This window comes from Rhamphochromis sp. 'chilingali' (assembly GCF_963969265.1).
Source record: "Rhamphochromis sp. 'chilingali' genome assembly, chromosome: 8".
In the NCBI taxonomy this organism is placed as follows: Eukaryota; Metazoa; Chordata; class Actinopteri; order Cichliformes; family Cichlidae; genus Rhamphochromis; species Rhamphochromis sp. 'chilingali'.
The window spans coordinates 1,603,526-1,620,210 of NC_137935.1; the positions used below are offsets into that span (position 1 = coordinate 1,603,526).

Sequence of the window (16,685 nt, forward strand, 5' to 3'; positions counted from 1 at the left end):
ATTCATCAAGCCCTGGTCACACAGCAAAGGACGACTGCCTGGCAACTGCTGGTTGCTAGGGGGAAATGTGAATCGGGTCTCTGGGCGTCTGTGATTGAGGCTTTAACAGTTTATCTTCTTCTTTGCTGTCTCATAGCGATCTGTGCTCTCCTCTGCAGCCTTACCTATGCAGGTCATAGTGGTCATGTCCAGCTCGTATCCTTGGTAACAGTCGCAGGTGTAACCCTCTGCAACACGAATGCACCTGCCGTTCTCACAGCCGTGCAGGATCCCACAATCCTCAGCTGTGCTCAGGCTGGCGTATGACTCGTAACGCCCTGAGAGATGAGAGAAGGAGAAAGCAGGCTTCACTGTGTTGGTAGTTTCAGCTAGTTCACCTGCTGCTCACCTGGCCTGACCCGGTCCACCTCGACCTTTGGCCTCAGCACTGAAGCAGCGCTTTATGTTCACACGTTTTTATATTTTTCTTTGCATTTTAAATAAAAGTTTTGTTTCTGGACTCACTCTCATACAGCCTCCTCGGTACCCCTCCTCCTCCGCTCCTGTCGGTGAAAGAAGGGAAGGGCGGCCCCGGCCTCCACGCCCTGTCCTCCCCTTCCTCCTCTGTCTCCTCGTAGCGCCCTCCAGGCAGCGGGGCCAGGCTGAGAGGAGGACTGTCGGGCCTGGATGGTGGATGAGGCACGACTCCAAGCCCAATGTCAGCTCGTGGGTCCGGAGGAATGCGGAAGGGAGGCGGTCTGGACTGGGAGCTGTCAGGAGGCCCGTAGTCTCCCTCGGAGTAGTAACCAGTGCTGTGACACACAAACATCTGTTAACGTAACCTGATGATTATTAGAACAGCGACAGCCATGAGTTTGGTCTCACCTGTACTCAGGCCTACGATACGTTTCATCTGGCAGGCTCCCTCTGAAGCCTGACCTGCTGCCCTCTGCTGGAGAGTAATCATCATAGTCGGAGTGACCGTAGTCTCTGCCGGGAATCACAGGGAAGTAGTCGAGTCCATAAGGAGGCAGGTTTGGAGAAGCTGAGTTCATGAGGAGGAACGAGAAAGTCAAATTAAACTCGACTTTAGATTAAAACTCAAAATAAAACTGAGAAATGTGAACAGTTTTCTGTACCACTCCCTCGTCTTCGACCTGCTTCCGTTTCAGAGTCCGGATAAGTCGCCGGGAAAAGAGGCGGAGGAGGGAACGAACTGCACATACTGGCATACCCCTCTGTGGAGAGACGAATGCCAGTTAATCTGTTAAATATGCTACAAGGTCATCATACCAACTGATGATATTTAGGATGTTTAAACTACAGCTGTGACCTCTGCATTGAAATTCATCTTTGGGCTTCCACAGAGGGTGACAGCAGGAAGGCTTCCCAATTCAAATTCCAGTTTAACAACTTAAAATTCTTCTCCTGTAAATGTCACCACGTCGGGGTAATGGCTTCAAAATCTACAACACTGAATACACACGGCTTTGGAGCTTTTGATGATTTCTGGAGGTATAAAAACAATAAAACCTCTCGACGTCTTCCTAACAGCCTTCCTGAGGAGACACCAGATGTTTTTATAGTTTCCAGTGGTTCTTTTGTTTACCTGTGTCGGGGGCAGGACAGAGGGCGCAGCTGAACCCCCAGCCCTGCCCATACAGACAGCAGCAGTCTGTGAAGGTGATATGAGCTCCCATCAGAACGCTCTGACACACCAGGCCTGTCGTCACGTGCTGCCAGCATATGGACAGGTTCTCATCTGGAGAGCATGAAGAAGTCAACACCAGAGCAGAGAAAGCAAAGCAAAACTGATGGCAGGAAGCTATTCATATAGTTTCTCGACTTTTGTGTGAGTCTGCATGCTGCGTCTGCCTGTCACTGTGCTGCTGGAACACCAGAGTTTCCGTGATGATGGACAATAAAGGATATTTCTATTATTTCTAGGGAGGAGAAGTAGAAGCAGGAAGCTCAGGTTTACCCTGATTGAGGTCGGAGGAGTTGACACAGTTTCGTTGGGTGTCGTCGAGGACCAGAGGAGGCTGACAGCTGCAGTAATACGAACCAACTGTGTTCACACAAATCCCTCCCACACAGCTCTCCTCTTCACACTCATCATGATCTGACACAAACAAGGAGGGAAAAAACTTTATTGACACAGAAATTCAAATCGGTTTGAGCAAATTAAGCTGCTGAGCTTCGGTTCGGCGTACCAACACACTCCAGCAGCGTGCTGTTGTAAACGTATCCGCTGGAGCAGTAGCAGCTGTATCCCGGGATGTTGTTGACACACACGCCGTTCTTACACACCTCTGGATGGAAACGCTTACACTCATCCACATCTGGCAACAAAGGCACGAAAAAGGACACGTGTCTCAAAGATGTTCTCATTCATGTCCGCTGTACCTCCCTGCAGCGTTGTGACGTACGGATTGTTACTGATCCTGTTTTTTACAGTCCAGACTTTCTGAGTCTGAGGGTTTTAAAAACACTCTTATACCTTCTGGGTTACTAATTCCCAACTTTCTGAAAACACAGCAAATATCTGAAAACATCTGGAAACGGTATCTGTGCCAACCGGACATTCTGCGACCCAGTAACATCATCAGTCAGGAAGTGAAATGCAGTGGGGTCAGGGTTAAAGAGGTCTGTCTGTGTTTGTACCTCTGTAGCTGAAGGCTCCTGGTCCTTCTGTAACATATCCATTCCCACTGGGACACAGAGTTAGAAACTCAGCTGCAACACAGAAAGACTTTATCAGAAAATGAACCAAAGCGCAGCTCTGAAGTCCTGATAGGTTGATAGGTGGCCTGCATTCACTATACACACAAGCTTTCCCACCTGTGTATGCTGTAGGGCAGGGGTGGTACTGGCAGCCCAGCCCCCAGCCCTGCCCCAGTGTGCAGCAGCACTCCTGCTGGGTGGTGTTGGTGGCCAGCAGGCTGCAGGTTCCCCGCTCTGCCAGGTTGTAATAACACTCCCTCAGCTCGCCAGGACGAGCCTGAGGAAGGGGCGGCAGCATCGGAGACAGCTCCACCACGCTGGCGTGGAAAGCGGAGGAGGAGGTGGTGGTAGAGGATTGGCGGGCACGGACTATGTCTGTTTCTGAAGAAAAATGAGAATATGAAAGTTAAATTAGCATCTACCAAACAGGTTTGGGTGTTTGGCATGTTTTAGCTTTTGTTCTGCGAGGTCATCTTTGGCGACCATCACCGGTTATTTCAAAATACAGTTTTTCGTGTAGCCAGAAGTGACCCAAGATATCAGCTAATGCTATCAAGCTTGGTTAGCATGCTCCAGGACACAGACCCAAGAATTTCACTGAGCAGAACTAGAGCTCAGACCTCTTTAGTACAATAACCTCACAGTAGCCTTTTTATTGATCCAATAATTGCATTAAAAAAGCTCAAACAGCACAAACACAGAGGAGAGGTTCAGTTCAGGCATGCTAGCTAGCTGAGGTGAAGCCTAGCAGACAGCTAGCAGCTACAGCTGCCTGTGTGACCATCCACCTGTCAGTCAAACAAGGCCAACTTTAAGCCTTAATAAAATTAGTCAGCTCAGTTCTAAAAATCATTCCCCTCTCATACTGTTGTTAAGAAGGGGTAACTTTTGTTAATTTCTGTTTTAAAGCTGGATGCTTTAACAAGGAGACTGACTCACTACAACCTCAAGTGGCTATTAGAGGAATTGCAGCTTTTGTTGGCAGTTGGGGAAAAGAAAGTCCAAGGATCGTTATTCCATCTTCAGCAATGGAAGAGGCCCCCACACCAGCAACATCAGCAACAACAGAGATGAAAATCTTATTAACGGCATGGGGCTGGGATGGAGTTGGGTTGTGGCTCGTGTGAGCAGCAGCAGCTACACAGCAGCCATGTAGTCTCATATGTGTTTACCTAGAGCTGCAGCGTGGACGCACCGTCTGGCCGCCGTGTCGTAGCTGTGACCTGCCTGGTCACATTCACACATGAAGGACCCCTCCACGTTCTCACAACGAGCTGAGCCACACACACCCGGCAGAGACACACACTCATTCACATCTGAAAGACACATACACAAACGCATTTCATTTCATTCACATAAACCTTGTTTAGATTGTTTTGTAGATTAACCCATTAAAAAAACAATAATCTCAGGCACACGTCCAAATTTTGGGAAATAACACAAAACAAGAAAGTTAACAGCAAAAACAAACAATAATGAAACTCAGTTAAAAGAAGCCAAATGCCCGATAAAATGCTTGTCTTTGCGGGGCTGCTGTGACTCCGTGCCTGGGATCACCGTAATGACCCTAATATCATTGAAAAGCGCAGCGTCGCTGCTTTCAGGAACCGTTGGAATTCTTTCAATTGAGCAAATGGTTCAGGAGTTACAGATGTTGAAAACACCCATCTGAATCTAGCGACAGGTTAGGCTTTAGAGGGTCAAACATGTGATGCTGAAAAAAACATTTGTAGGATCCAAAGTCTTAAAATGTCTTTTTGGTTTTTTTTAGACCCAAGAACCCAAAAGCCTTGAATCCTCACACTTGTGCTCTAACACGTACCCACACAGGTCTTTCCATCGGTGGAGGAGGTGAAGCCTTGGTCACAAATGCAGCGGTAAGTTCCAAACAGATTCTGACAGTAGGCGTTTGCGCCGCACACTGTCGTGTTGCCACATTCATTAATATCTGATTGAAAGAAGAAACGAGAAGGAAGTCAAGTCCATCCGTTCATCCATTTTCTACGGCTCGTCTGGCCTAAGCAGAGATGAGGCCTCCCTCGTTTGTTCTAAGTGGATGCTGAAGCGTCGGTAACATGTGCTCAGACTCACCTTCACAGATCCCAGCGTGGTTCACCTGGTAGCCTGGCTCACAGTTAGTGAGGCAGCTGTAGGAACCAATGGTGTTCTCACATCGCTGTGACCCGCAAATAGAACCACCGGACAAGACGCATTCATCAACATCTGAAAGAGACAGACAGACAGAGGTCGTTAGACGTCAAGGTTCACAGCTTTGGATTGGCCTTAAACATCAGTAATATAAACTTTGATTCACATGAGGCCAACACTTCCTATGGAGCACCTCAGGGTTCAGTACTGGGTCCAGTTAATATATATGAGCAAGTATGTGCAGCACGTTGTACGTTTATAAGATATTTTATTTTGCTGGTCAGATTACAGAGACTGTATGGAGAAGAGCTTTGAACCACAACATGATGCACCTCATGAAGGCTTTGAATACATCGGTCCTATTTTAATTTCTTTCTTTGGCTGACAGGAAGTCAAAATACTTATTTTAATATTCTTCTTCTATTTGTCACGATTCATTTATCAGTTTATCTGTTCGTCTCTTTTTTGGATGGTACTGGCAGCCACGAGGAGATGGACACAGGCTGCAGGGTCATGACCTAATTAACAGGTCAGGCCTACTTAAACTGGGCTGAAGGTGTCACACTTGTGTGTGTGTGTGCATACCAAGGCAGGCAGTCCCCTCGGGGTTGGTGGTGAAGCCAATTTGACAGTCGCACTGGAACGAGCCTTCGGTGTTCACACAGCGACCGTCCGAACACACCCCCGCCTTAACACACTCGTCCACGTCTGCACAAAGACACGAGAAGACAAAACTGAAGAGCCACAAACAGGCAGCAGCCGAAGGCCTGCAGAGCATCTCACGCAGCATGCAGTGATGTCTGTGGGCTCTGCAGGCCATCGCTGACTGCACAGGTGTAAAAGATTTTTGGACCTGACTGTAATATATCCGACACAACAGCTCCGACATCAGTCCTGCTTTCCTGCGACGGTCATGAGGCTGCTGTGGTATTAAATGAAATACTTAAACATCTGAATACGGACGTGCGCACAAACCCAAAGAAGCGTCCTGATAAACGTTCCCCGTTTGATCGGCGGGACTCACCGAGGCAGGCCGTCCGGTTCTCAGTCAGCGTGAATCCCTGCGAGCACACACACGTGTAGGATCCAGGCGTGTTCACACACTCTCCTCTGGAGAAACAGAAATCTCCCTCCAAACACTCGTTAATGTCTGAGGACACACACACACACACACACACATTAAAATGATCTGTTTAACGCACCGTTCTGTACGAGGGCGCCTCATCACCACCCACATCTGGTAAAGTTATATTTAACTAGCAGAGAGCGACCTCACCTCTGCACTGCCTTCCCAGGCTGGAGGTTCGATACCCGGGCGCACAGTCGCACCTGAACGAGCCGACGGTGTTCACACAGACCCGTTCTGCCTCACACACCCTGCCGCTCGCACACTCGTCTATGTCTGCAGCACAGAGAGTGACATCATCATTGATCGCACTGTCGCCAAAGTGCTGCTCACAGGGGGTCATGTGATTGTTGGGTTTTTCTCTGTATGTATCATTGTACGATCTACTGTACAATATAAAGCACCTTGAGGCGACTGTTGTTGTGATTTGGCGCTGTGTAAATAAAACTGGATTGAATTGAATTGAATTGAAAATTGATCGGCCTTTCCTAACTGATTTGCTCAGAGGCTCCGCCTTCTGCCACTGCAAGCTGAGGATGGACGGATGATGAAACGGTGATGAGTCTAAACATAATGTTGATTTCTAAACAGGCTCAGCTCCTGTGTGTGTGTGTGTGTACCTGTACACACTCCATCCACGCTGTGGTATCCCTGCCGACAGTCCACACACCTGTAGGAGCCTTCAGTGTTCACGCACCGCTGACCGGGACAGGAGTCGCCGTCCTCACACTCGTTTATATCTGCACACAGAGTGTGTGTGTGTGTGTGTTTAGACATCTTTGTGAGGACAGAAACTATACTTGTGGGGACCAACAGCCCTTACAGGGACAAAGTCCCCACGAATTTTACGACACTTTTAAGAATCTAATTGTGGTTTTAGTGTCAGGGTTACAGTCAGGTTAGGCTGAGGGTTAGGGAAAGCACGGCAAGGAGATGTCCTCACTACGATATGAAAACGAGTGTGTGTGTGTGTACCTGTGCACTGTCTGTCGGTCAGTCTGAATCCTGCTCTGCAGGAAACACATCTGTACGAGCCCACAGAGTTCACACACATCTGCCCAGGACACTGAGATGGCTCTGCACACTCATCCACGTCTGCACACACACACACACACACACACACACACACACACACACAGAGTGACGTCATACAAACAAACTAACATTTACATCACTAACTATCTGTGATGTGTACCTGTGCAGGTGTTGTTCTGGGGCTTGTAACCATGGTGACAGACACAGTGGTAGCTCCCCGGCGTGTTTTCACAGCGGCCGTTGGAGCAGGGATTCTGACGACACTCGTCGACGTCTGAAGGCACAGCGAGAAAGAGGAAACGTAAACAAACGGGAACGTCAGCGAGTTTCAGGAGGAAGGAAAGGTTTTTGGTTTTTCAGTCACTGACAGTTCAGGATCCATTTTTTAACTCATTCACTGCCAGCCATTGGCAGTGAATGAGTTAAACCCATTAACTCATTCACTGCAATTGACGGCTATAGACGTCAATGGCAGTGAATGAGTTAATAAAAAAGAACAAAACAATTACAAACAGAGAAACAATGTTCAAATATGCTGTTTTTTAAACACGTGGGCGTCGTCTGTAGTCCTGCATTTAACCCATTCGCCCAGCGCCCGGGAGCAGTGTGTACCTCGCTCAGGGGTACCTCAGGATAGCCATTCGGTGGATTTGAACCCACGACCTTCTGATCATGGGGCGACCGCTCTACCTTCTTAATTACATGTTAGTATTGTTTTTAAATTTTTGGGATACTTTCATAGTTTACAAACATTTTCAAATCTTTTTTATTTTTATTAGAGCTCAGCAGCATCTATCACACAAAACAAAAACATTCTGATGCACTATTATTTTACTGATACTTTATTTAATTTAGATTTTATTCTATATTTATCTTTTCACATTTTGACTTTTATATGAATATAAGTAACATATTTACTAATATCTATTCAGTTTGGGAAAATATGAATATTAATGCTTAAAGGCTTTGTAATAGTTTATAACCATAATAGTTGAACGGCAGGACGACAGCGTCTGAATGAAACAGCAGCTGAGAGACGTTTTTATAGAGTTTACTAAGAATTCTTTTCTGATATTTTTCAACTATACTGCTAATTGTAAAATTGTATTTTCTAATGAAAAAAATCAACTAGATGTTTTCATTGAACTATTTAAATGAAAATAATTATTAATATATTATAACATATTTGTTTACCTCTGCAGACGTTGTTGAGCAGTCCGTGTCCCGGCGGGCAGGAAACACAGCGGTACGAGCCCGGAGCGTTCACACACTCCTGACCCGGACACTGCAGAGGGTCGGCACACTCATCCACATCTGACACACACACATCAGTGATGTCATTTATAGCAGATTTATCAGTCAGTTTTAGACAGATGATTAAGGCCAGCTGTCTTCTGATTGGCTGACTGACTCTCTATGACATCATACAAACCCACGAGTTGAAAAAACTCCTGTAAACTGAGTGTTTAGAGCAGTCTGCACACGTTTAACGTGAGAGTGCAGCTTTTCTGAACCGTGTGAGGCTGTCTGGAAGTCATCTCTAAAATAGAAATGAATTAAGCTGAGCCATGGCGGCCCTTCACCTGTGCAGGTGTTGCCAACGAGCCTGTAACCAAGCCGACAGATGCACCTGTAGCTGCCCGCCGTGTTGTCACAGCGACCGTTAACACAGGGATTCTGCCGGCACTCGTCGATGTCTGAGGAGCCAAACAAACCTTTACTAACATGTTCTGATTTATGCCAGTTTTTCCAACATTTCAATAAAAAGGTTCCAGAGTTTTATTTTCTGGCATCATGTTTTCCAGTCATATTTTCCGTGATGTGGTTACATAGCTCGTGCTTATGTTGCGATCTTAAAGGTCCAGACTGTGCAGACGTGCTGAAGCGTCTCACGGCTGTCACCGGGCAGGAAAACAAACATGAAAACGCTTTAAAAAAGACAGGAAGTGGCCGTCACCTTGGCAACTGGTCTGCTGGCTGTTGCTTCTGTATCCAGATGGACACACACATCTGTAGCTTCCAATGCTGTTCACACACTCTCCTACTGAACACACAGCTGGAGACTGCAAACACTCGTTCACATCTACACACACACACACACACACACACACACACACACACACACACACACACACACACACACTAATATCATTATAAAAACATTAAAAAACAACTGAACAAATACAACATTCAGTTTCTGTGTGTACATATACACAAAACATGTTTGGAAACTATCCACGGAAAAGACAATAAGGAAAATATTGAATGTAAAATAAACAAAATCTATTCAAATTATGTTGCATTTGTTTATTTGTAAAATAAAAATTACTGTTATTGTAAAATATCTGTTAAATAATGCAGAAATATTTTTCTATAATAAACATGATGTGATACAATATGATGACTTTCAATAAGTTCATCTTTATTTGTTTTGATATGTAGTAACTGTTACTGCTACAGATCGTATTGTTACAAACTCTCAGTCAGCTGACATTTTCAAGCAGGGCTGAAGGATTCACGTGTTCATATCTCACCCTGGCAGTGTGTGTGCTGCGAGCTGAGCTGGAAGCCCCGATCACACACACAGGTGTGTTTCCCACCTGGCTGATCCACACAGCGGCCACGGCCACACACACCCGGCCTGCTCTCACACACGCCTTGTACTGCTGCACGCACACAGAAACATGGCGGTTAAGGTTCGTCACCCGCCGAGCGTCTGCAGCTGACCTCAGGTCAGTGCTCTCACACATCAGATCATTCACATAAACACACCTTTGATCTTTCATTCTGCACAAAGACAGTTTTATCAAACGGATTCTGCTTTGATCTGAGTGAACTTTTTTCTTTTCAAAGGACGGAACAGATGAAGAACGTCCTTCCAACACGCCGTCCTCTCCGTCCAGTACTCACTCTGAACTCTGGGGGGCGTCGGGCTCACAGCCGGTCTGGCTTCCAGAGGGAGGTCTTCCCTGGGTCTCGACCCACGCTCGGGGCTCTGCGGCTGGGCCGGAGCGGGTAGGGAGTCCCCTCTGGATGGCGGCGGATCGGCCCGATACACTGAAGAGAAACGATCAGCTGCTGAGAGCAAAAACAACAACGACAGGTCAGTTTGTCTTCAGCAGCTCCTTCCTCTCAGACTGACACAGTCATCTTCATCAAACCAAGGTACAGCAGGTAAAGTTTTTCATAAACGCTGCCAAAGACTTCGTGCTTAGTAGATGCAGTTTTTATAGAAAAAGCTCTGCTAAGATTTTAACGAATCACTCAGCCTCGATTCAAAAAGCAAAGGCAATTAATATCAAATATAATAATAATAATAATAATAATAATAATAGTAAGACACCCAAGGACACTTACCAATGTACCATTTAGAATAAAACACATAATAGAACAACGACACAATGAAGAACAATAAAACAAAAGCACAAGATAAAATGAACAAAGTAGGTTCACAGTGAATATGCAGATTTGAACAGATGGGTTTTGAGTTGAGATTTAAACTGAGGGAGAACCAGTGTTTCTTATATCTGGGGGCAGAGAGCTCCACAGCCTGGGAGCAGAGCAGCTGAAAGCTCTGCTTCCCATGGTGGTTAGGTGGGAAGAAGGCACAGCAAGCTGGATAGAAGAAGAAGATCGAAGTGAGCGGGCAGAAGAGATCGTGCTTAACAGGTCAGAGAGGTAAGGAGGAGCAAGGTTATAAAGGGCCTTGAAGGTGAGCAGAAGTTTGTCTGAAATTTCACTGGGAGCCAGTGAAATTCCCCCAATTTTGGGGGGAGACCATGCAAGAGAAAATCACAGTAGTAAATGCGGGAGGTAACAAGATTGTGGACAAGAATGGACGTAGACTGGGTGGAAAGAGAAGGACATAATCTGTTAATGTTGCGTAGATGGAAATAGGCAGAACGGGTGAGATTTATAGAAAAGTGAACTGTCTAGGTGACACCAAGGCTCTTAACCTGATGTGAAGGGAAAACTGTGGAGTTATCGATGGTGAGTGAGAAATGGTTCGCCTTCAGCAGGTTGGATTTAGTGCCAATAAGGAGGATTTCAGTTTTATCCTCATTAAGCTTAAGAAAATTAGAGCTGAACCAGGATTTTAATTTAGTGAGGCACTCTGTCAGGGAAGAAGGTGGGAGGGAGGAATCAGGTCTGCAGGAGAGATGCAGCTGGGTGTCGTCAGCAAAACTGTGAAAGTGAAGATCAAATTTGAAGAAAATATAAAAGTGCAATAATAAAAAACAGAGGCAGAGCCAACTCACAGTGTTCGATGCTTTTATATGCTGCAGGTTGTTGTAAATCATGTTGTGTTCATGTTTGTGCAAACGTGTGTGAAAAGGCTTCTTTAACATAACCCAACAGCTCTTTAGTGCCAAACGAGGATTCTGCTCTAAATCTGACCTCAGATGTCCTGAAACCGTCTCACTGTCTGTAAAGTTGAAGTAAAACTGTTGCTGGTGTTTATCGATGATTCCGACAAATAAAACGTCGCTGTTTTGCTACCTTGGCTCCCGGCGGACGGAGGCTGAGGTCTCAGTTGTGTTGAATCAGGTCGGCTCTGCGAAGGCCGGGTTCTGCCCTGGGTGGCTGAGGTACCAGCACTGCCAGGCTGCACAGGCCTGGAGGAGGACGAGGAGGAGGAGGCGGGAAAGCCTGTGCCTGGCTGGGGCTTAGGTTGGGGAGGACTGGGTCTGGTCCCAGCTCCTGTGGCACCGGAGGTACTCGCTCCACCAGAGGGAGGGGGTTTCAGTAGAGACCCGGACCCTGAAACAGGACCTGCAGGGGGGGACTCAGGCTCATCACACTGACTAACACATCCATCTTTGTTTAAATCGATCTGCAGGTGTAATCTTAATCAACCAGGGATTTTTTTAATCCTAAAAAAACAAATAGTCTTCAAACAAGACTTAGAAACAACCAAAAACAAGAGTTCATCTGAAACAGAGTCAGAATGTAGCTGTAAATGCTGCAGTGTAACGGTGACAACATTAAATACGAGTTTAGGCTCAGTTTAAGAGGAGCTCAGTCTGTCAGCAGCTGCTGTTTCATTTATTAACGTCATTAATAGGAAAACTGGTTGTCAGGCAGGCTGTGAACCGTTCGTAGACGATAACTTGTGTCAACTTTAAAGTTTTTAATGCTGTCATAATTTATTATTATTATTATTGTTATTATTGATCATTAAGGTGGAGCAGACCCAACACTCCCATGACAGAAGCATGAGCAGCCGGTGTGCAGGATGCTGTGTGCTCAGCAGGTACCCTGGTTGTCCTTGTTGCTGCCGTTTACCAGCACAGCTCTGCCGCCCCCTTCCGGTTCGCTGACTCTCTGGTTGAATTTAAGAGTTGAAGGCGAGTATTGGTAACCAGGACCAGCGGGACAGATCTCCTTAAAGGCCACTGAAGGAGGAGATGGAGGGAAGAGAGAGGACACACCTGAAAATTCACCTGAAACCAAATAAGCTCAGTCGTGACGTCGTCCTCCTGAACCTACCTGAACCGAAGTACGGACACCTCTGGCAGTCGGGTCCCCAGGCTTTGCCGACCCGGCTGCAGCAGCAGATCTGCTTGGTGATGCTTTTGAGAATAGGCAGGGAGCAGGAGGACGGACCCAGACCTGAACCCAGGACCCGGTAACACTGACCCTTCTCCTCAGAAATGACACTCTGGGCTGAGGAGGACACACAGGAAGGAGGGCGACTCGTTACACAGATGATCCACCCGAAGCTCGGCCGGGACCTGAAGCAGAGCGCTGCATGCAGAACAAGTACATGCTGTACCCCGACCCGCTCGGTTTAAATGACACAGGAAGGGATTCAACACAGACGTGGCAGGTGATGCAGGAACAGGAAGCTTTCCGACGACACAGAACATCAGCAGGCCGTGTCAACAGATCTAAATTCAGATGGAAGTTTAACCACCTGCAGACACAGATTCACAACGATTTCAACCTCAGTAACCTCCCATGCAAACATCTGGCTCATGGCTTCTATCAAAGAGGACACGAGTGTTGGCACCGCTCTGATATAAAGATGGGCGCAAATTCTGGGTCTGAAAAATGAAACCGACACTGAAGTGCTCCAAAGCTGCATTCTCTCTACTGACCAGCAGGGGGCAACTCCTCAAAACGAGTAGATGAGCACGAAGCGTTCCTTCCTAACCAAGACAGTTAGGTTAGGAAGCTTCATCCATGCCTGCTAGTTAGTGTTCAGCAACATCCAAGTAAAATCCAAGAATTTCACTCATTGAAACTGGAGCTCTGATTCGTGGACAGGTTGTTACTACAGTAACCTCGCAGCAAGTCACATGATGTCATGATGTCATTTAAAATGCTCCAAAAGGCTCCAACAGCACAAACACGGTCCAGAAGTCCAGTTCAGGTGAAGCTAGCAGACAGCTACTGACACCTGTGCCACCATCCACCTGCCAGTCAAATAGGCCACGCCCCTAATAATGCACACTGTAAGCCTCAACATTATCCAAACAGGTGAGTTGTGCAAACATTCTTGTTATGAAGGAGAAAATTATCTGTAAAAACCAAACAGTTTATCAGTGTATCAGGCTGTAAACGTGTTTATTTCTGCTCTAAAGCTTCAACATGTGAGTCTGACTGACTCACTGCTGCCTCTGCTGGACGTCAGAGGAACTGCAGCTTCATTTGCTTCAGTGTTGGCTTCATTTTTATTCTGCTTTATTTCTTTTACAGGAAACAGACTCTAGATTGTGGGGAGGGAGCTGCTCCGAGGTGATAACTCAGCCCAGTAAGCGCAGGTTAAAACACAAACAGGAAGTAGAACAATAGAAAAAGCACAGCCACTTTGCTGCTTGTCCAAGTCCGTGTGGATGTCAAACAAAAAACCTTCAATTTGACAAAACAATAATTTGGATATAAAAAATATTTCCAGGAAAGGAAAGAGACCAAACACAGACACACTGTTAAAAAAAAGTAAAGCTTTGATTAGAGCGCTGTCATCAGTTACCAGGTAGACCAGCATCCTGAAGCTCCTCCTCCTCTGATTCACTGAATGCCGGTCGGAATAAGCAGAGTACCGGTCAGGCTTCATACAAACCATCTGAGCACTGAACCTCTCCCTCATGTTCCCCAAAGAACAACGAGCAGAACAAAGATTTAAAGTTGACCTTTAAAAACACAGAAGTCCTCTCATTATTCCTGCTGAAGGTCTGAGCCGCAGTCCGACGAATCTCATCTTCAGATTTTCAGAAAAGCTCAGAGTAAATCAACAATTCTTTGTAAGAAAAATTGTGTTTAGAACATCTTTAAACTTACAGAAATGCTGTATTAGCCCAGTGTAACTTTAATACCTGAGTGGCTGTTTGAAGTTGAAATCAGCCAACACTGTGTAGCTTGTCTAATAAACTACACAGACACTGTAGTAATAATTTGTCCTGTGTTATATTATTTTATCAATTTCAGTTTGCAGGTTGTCTGTGCGTCCTAGACCGGGTTTGTGAGTAGACTCCTGTGGTATCAAAGTGAAAATCTTAAGTGACATCATTACACTCGCCAGTCCAGCCTTTTACACCTTAACACAAAAATGGCTGTGATGCTTTTGAACAGAACCTAAAGTTAAAGCTGAAAGTCTGCAGTGCAGTTGCTGAGGTGGCGCAGGGAGCCAAATCCTCACTGCCCACTGTGTTACAGCTATAGTAGAAATTAGAGTTATTTCCAGCTGTGCAGCAGCTTCAGCTTTTCTGTACTTTGATGTGCTGCACAGCTAAACTTTGAGAGAGACGAGCCAACCAAAGTCCAGGAGAAACTTGGAGAGCTCAGATGGATTCAGGAAGTCCTGACAGGAGTCGGCATCATTCCTCATTTCATTCCCAAGCCGGCGGCGGCGGCAGCGTGCATGTAAATGTGCGTTACTTACAGATGCAGATTCCATGTGAGGCGTCGAGGATGAACCCCAGCCTGCACACGCAGCTATAGCTCCCCCTGGTGTTCACACAGATGCCGTTCTCACACAGCCCCGGCTGCAGGCACTCATTCACGTCTACACACACACACAAACACTTCAGGCTTTTCTCAGCTGTCAAAGCGATCCGACGTCAAACGTCCTCTAAGACACCGTTTATTTACTAACGCCCGGATCCCGAGTGGGCTCATCAGAAAACTGATAAACTTTTTAAAGATGGATCAGTCCTCTGGTCGTAAATAAAGAAATCCATTGCATAGGAAACATGGAGACTTTAAACAAATAGTCAGATGAAGATTTCTTTATCTTGGAAGCAGTTCAGAAGGAAAGCTGAAGATCTTACATTTGGTAGCTGACAGTTCGTTGGTATTATCTTTATGTTAATTCTGATCGATGTCACTTTTGTTCACGCAGTAAATATGTTTTTTATCGCTAATGTCTAAACAGACTGGAATATGAAGGAAACCAATAAGAAGAAAATCAGAGGAAAACAGGGCACCTTTTATAAACTTCTGACTTTAAAAGCAGTTACGACAGTTAGTTATGATTTTTTCTCCAAGAAATCTGTGTGTCGAGCTAAAGAGATTAATGACATCTGTGACCATGGCAGAGTAACTGTCCATGGCTGAATCATCACACTGAAGCCATTAATGCTAATATCAGCCTGTAGAACTACAGTCTAAGGTTAAATTAGGCAGTTAAACCTTTAATTGTTACAGCTCAGATTAAACACTGCAGTTTTGGTTTCTTTCTACTAAAACTTTCTGATAAAATGTTGGTGGAAGAAGTTTTAGTTCCCTTTGCAAAGATGAACAAAGCTCAGTATAAAATAGATTAAATAAGGATTATTTTACATATTAATTCGTTAAAAGCAGCCACTGTAGTGTTGTTATTCCTGGATTTATTTGTAGTTTGATGACACATATCTGCAAATGACCACATATTGATCCGATCTTGTCCTATGATAAGATTATGCCGTGTCATCGGCATAGTATTGTAACTGACCAGGGCTGCTCTGAGTATTTTTTGTACAAGTTTTGAAAACAGGAAGGCATATCTGCTAATTATTCCTTTATGTAATATTTTCATAACAGTTATTCAGGCACTACGTTAAGCTGTCAGCCAATCCCGTGAAAACGTTAATTTTACCAGCATTGCTTCTTCTGCTGTGAGTGGATGGACCTGCGTACTGATCTGTTTTTCATTTAACAACAGAAGTTCACATTTAGGAAATGAAAAGAAAGAACCTTCTCCGATTGATCGTTTAGTTTCTCTGTTGTTTAAAGAACAGAATATTTCCACCGCCTGTACGATTACAACCGCCAAACTCACCGACGCACTGCGTTCCATTGGCTCGCTCAAACCCAATTGGACAGCTGGCATCGCTCTGACCTAACAATGATCAATAACCAAATACACGCTGATCAATCACCAATTCTTGTGGAATAATTATCTGATCACATACTTATATTTAATGTTTGCTAGGAGAGAACACAAAACACAGTTCTGCACTGTTTCTAAGAAATATATTACAAATTAAATTATTTATAAGAAAAAGGTTGTAAGATGTACCACCGTGCTGCCTAATCTTACATTAGGCAGCACGGTGGTACGGTGGTTAGCACTGTTGCTGCACAGCAAGAAGGTCCTGAGTTCAATTCCACCATCAGGCCGGGGTCTTTCTGTGTGGAGTTTGCATGTTCTCCCCGTGTTTGCGTGGGTTCCCTCCGGGTACTCTGGCTC

At 45.5% G+C, this 16,685-nt stretch overlaps 1 protein-coding gene across 7 annotated transcripts in view; it reads right to left on the reverse strand.

Annotated features, from left to right (window-relative positions):
• Nucleotides 1–16,685, reverse strand: part of ltbp4 (latent transforming growth factor beta binding protein 4) — a 70,079-nt gene that overhangs the window by 5,590 nt on the left and 47,804 nt on the right. For 2 of the 7 annotated variants that reach the window (XM_080888308.1, XM_080888302.1), the window contains 28 exons: nucleotides 16,275–16,334; nucleotides 14,898–15,020; nucleotides 12,503–12,679; nucleotides 12,271–12,408; nucleotides 11,513–11,785; nucleotides 9,923–10,090; nucleotides 9,547–9,678; nucleotides 8,970–9,095; nucleotides 8,596–8,709; nucleotides 8,207–8,326; nucleotides 7,173–7,286; nucleotides 6,953–7,072; nucleotides 6,598–6,717; nucleotides 6,128–6,253; nucleotides 5,876–6,001; nucleotides 5,437–5,559; nucleotides 4,795–4,926; nucleotides 4,526–4,651; nucleotides 3,876–4,019; nucleotides 2,821–3,084; nucleotides 2,644–2,715; nucleotides 2,193–2,321; nucleotides 1,961–2,101; nucleotides 1,589–1,741; nucleotides 1,119–1,217; nucleotides 865–1,024; nucleotides 505–791; nucleotides 165–317 (listed from right to left, as the gene is read on the reverse strand). In XM_080888308.1, coding sequence (XP_080744434.1) covers nucleotides 165–317; nucleotides 505–791; nucleotides 865–1,024; nucleotides 1,119–1,217; nucleotides 1,589–1,741; nucleotides 1,961–2,101; nucleotides 2,193–2,321; nucleotides 2,644–2,715; nucleotides 2,821–3,084; nucleotides 3,876–4,019; nucleotides 4,526–4,651; nucleotides 4,795–4,926; nucleotides 5,437–5,559; nucleotides 5,876–6,001; nucleotides 6,128–6,253; nucleotides 6,598–6,717; nucleotides 6,953–7,072; nucleotides 7,173–7,286; nucleotides 8,207–8,326; nucleotides 8,596–8,709; nucleotides 8,970–9,095; nucleotides 9,547–9,678; nucleotides 9,923–10,090; nucleotides 11,513–11,785; nucleotides 12,271–12,408; nucleotides 12,503–12,679; nucleotides 14,898–15,020; nucleotides 16,275–16,334 — 4,020 coding nt within the window. The remainder of the gene's footprint in view (nucleotides 1–164; nucleotides 318–504; nucleotides 792–864; nucleotides 1,025–1,118; nucleotides 1,218–1,588; nucleotides 1,742–1,960; nucleotides 2,102–2,192; nucleotides 2,322–2,643; nucleotides 2,716–2,820; nucleotides 3,085–3,875; nucleotides 4,020–4,525; nucleotides 4,652–4,794; nucleotides 4,927–5,436; nucleotides 5,560–5,875; nucleotides 6,002–6,127; nucleotides 6,254–6,597; nucleotides 6,718–6,952; nucleotides 7,073–7,172; nucleotides 7,287–8,206; nucleotides 8,327–8,595; nucleotides 8,710–8,969; nucleotides 9,096–9,546; nucleotides 9,679–9,922; nucleotides 10,091–11,512; nucleotides 11,786–12,270; nucleotides 12,409–12,502; nucleotides 12,680–14,897; nucleotides 15,021–16,274; nucleotides 16,335–16,685) is intronic. The other 5 variants (XM_080888303.1, XM_080888304.1, XM_080888306.1 and 2 more) reach the window with 5 other exon arrangements.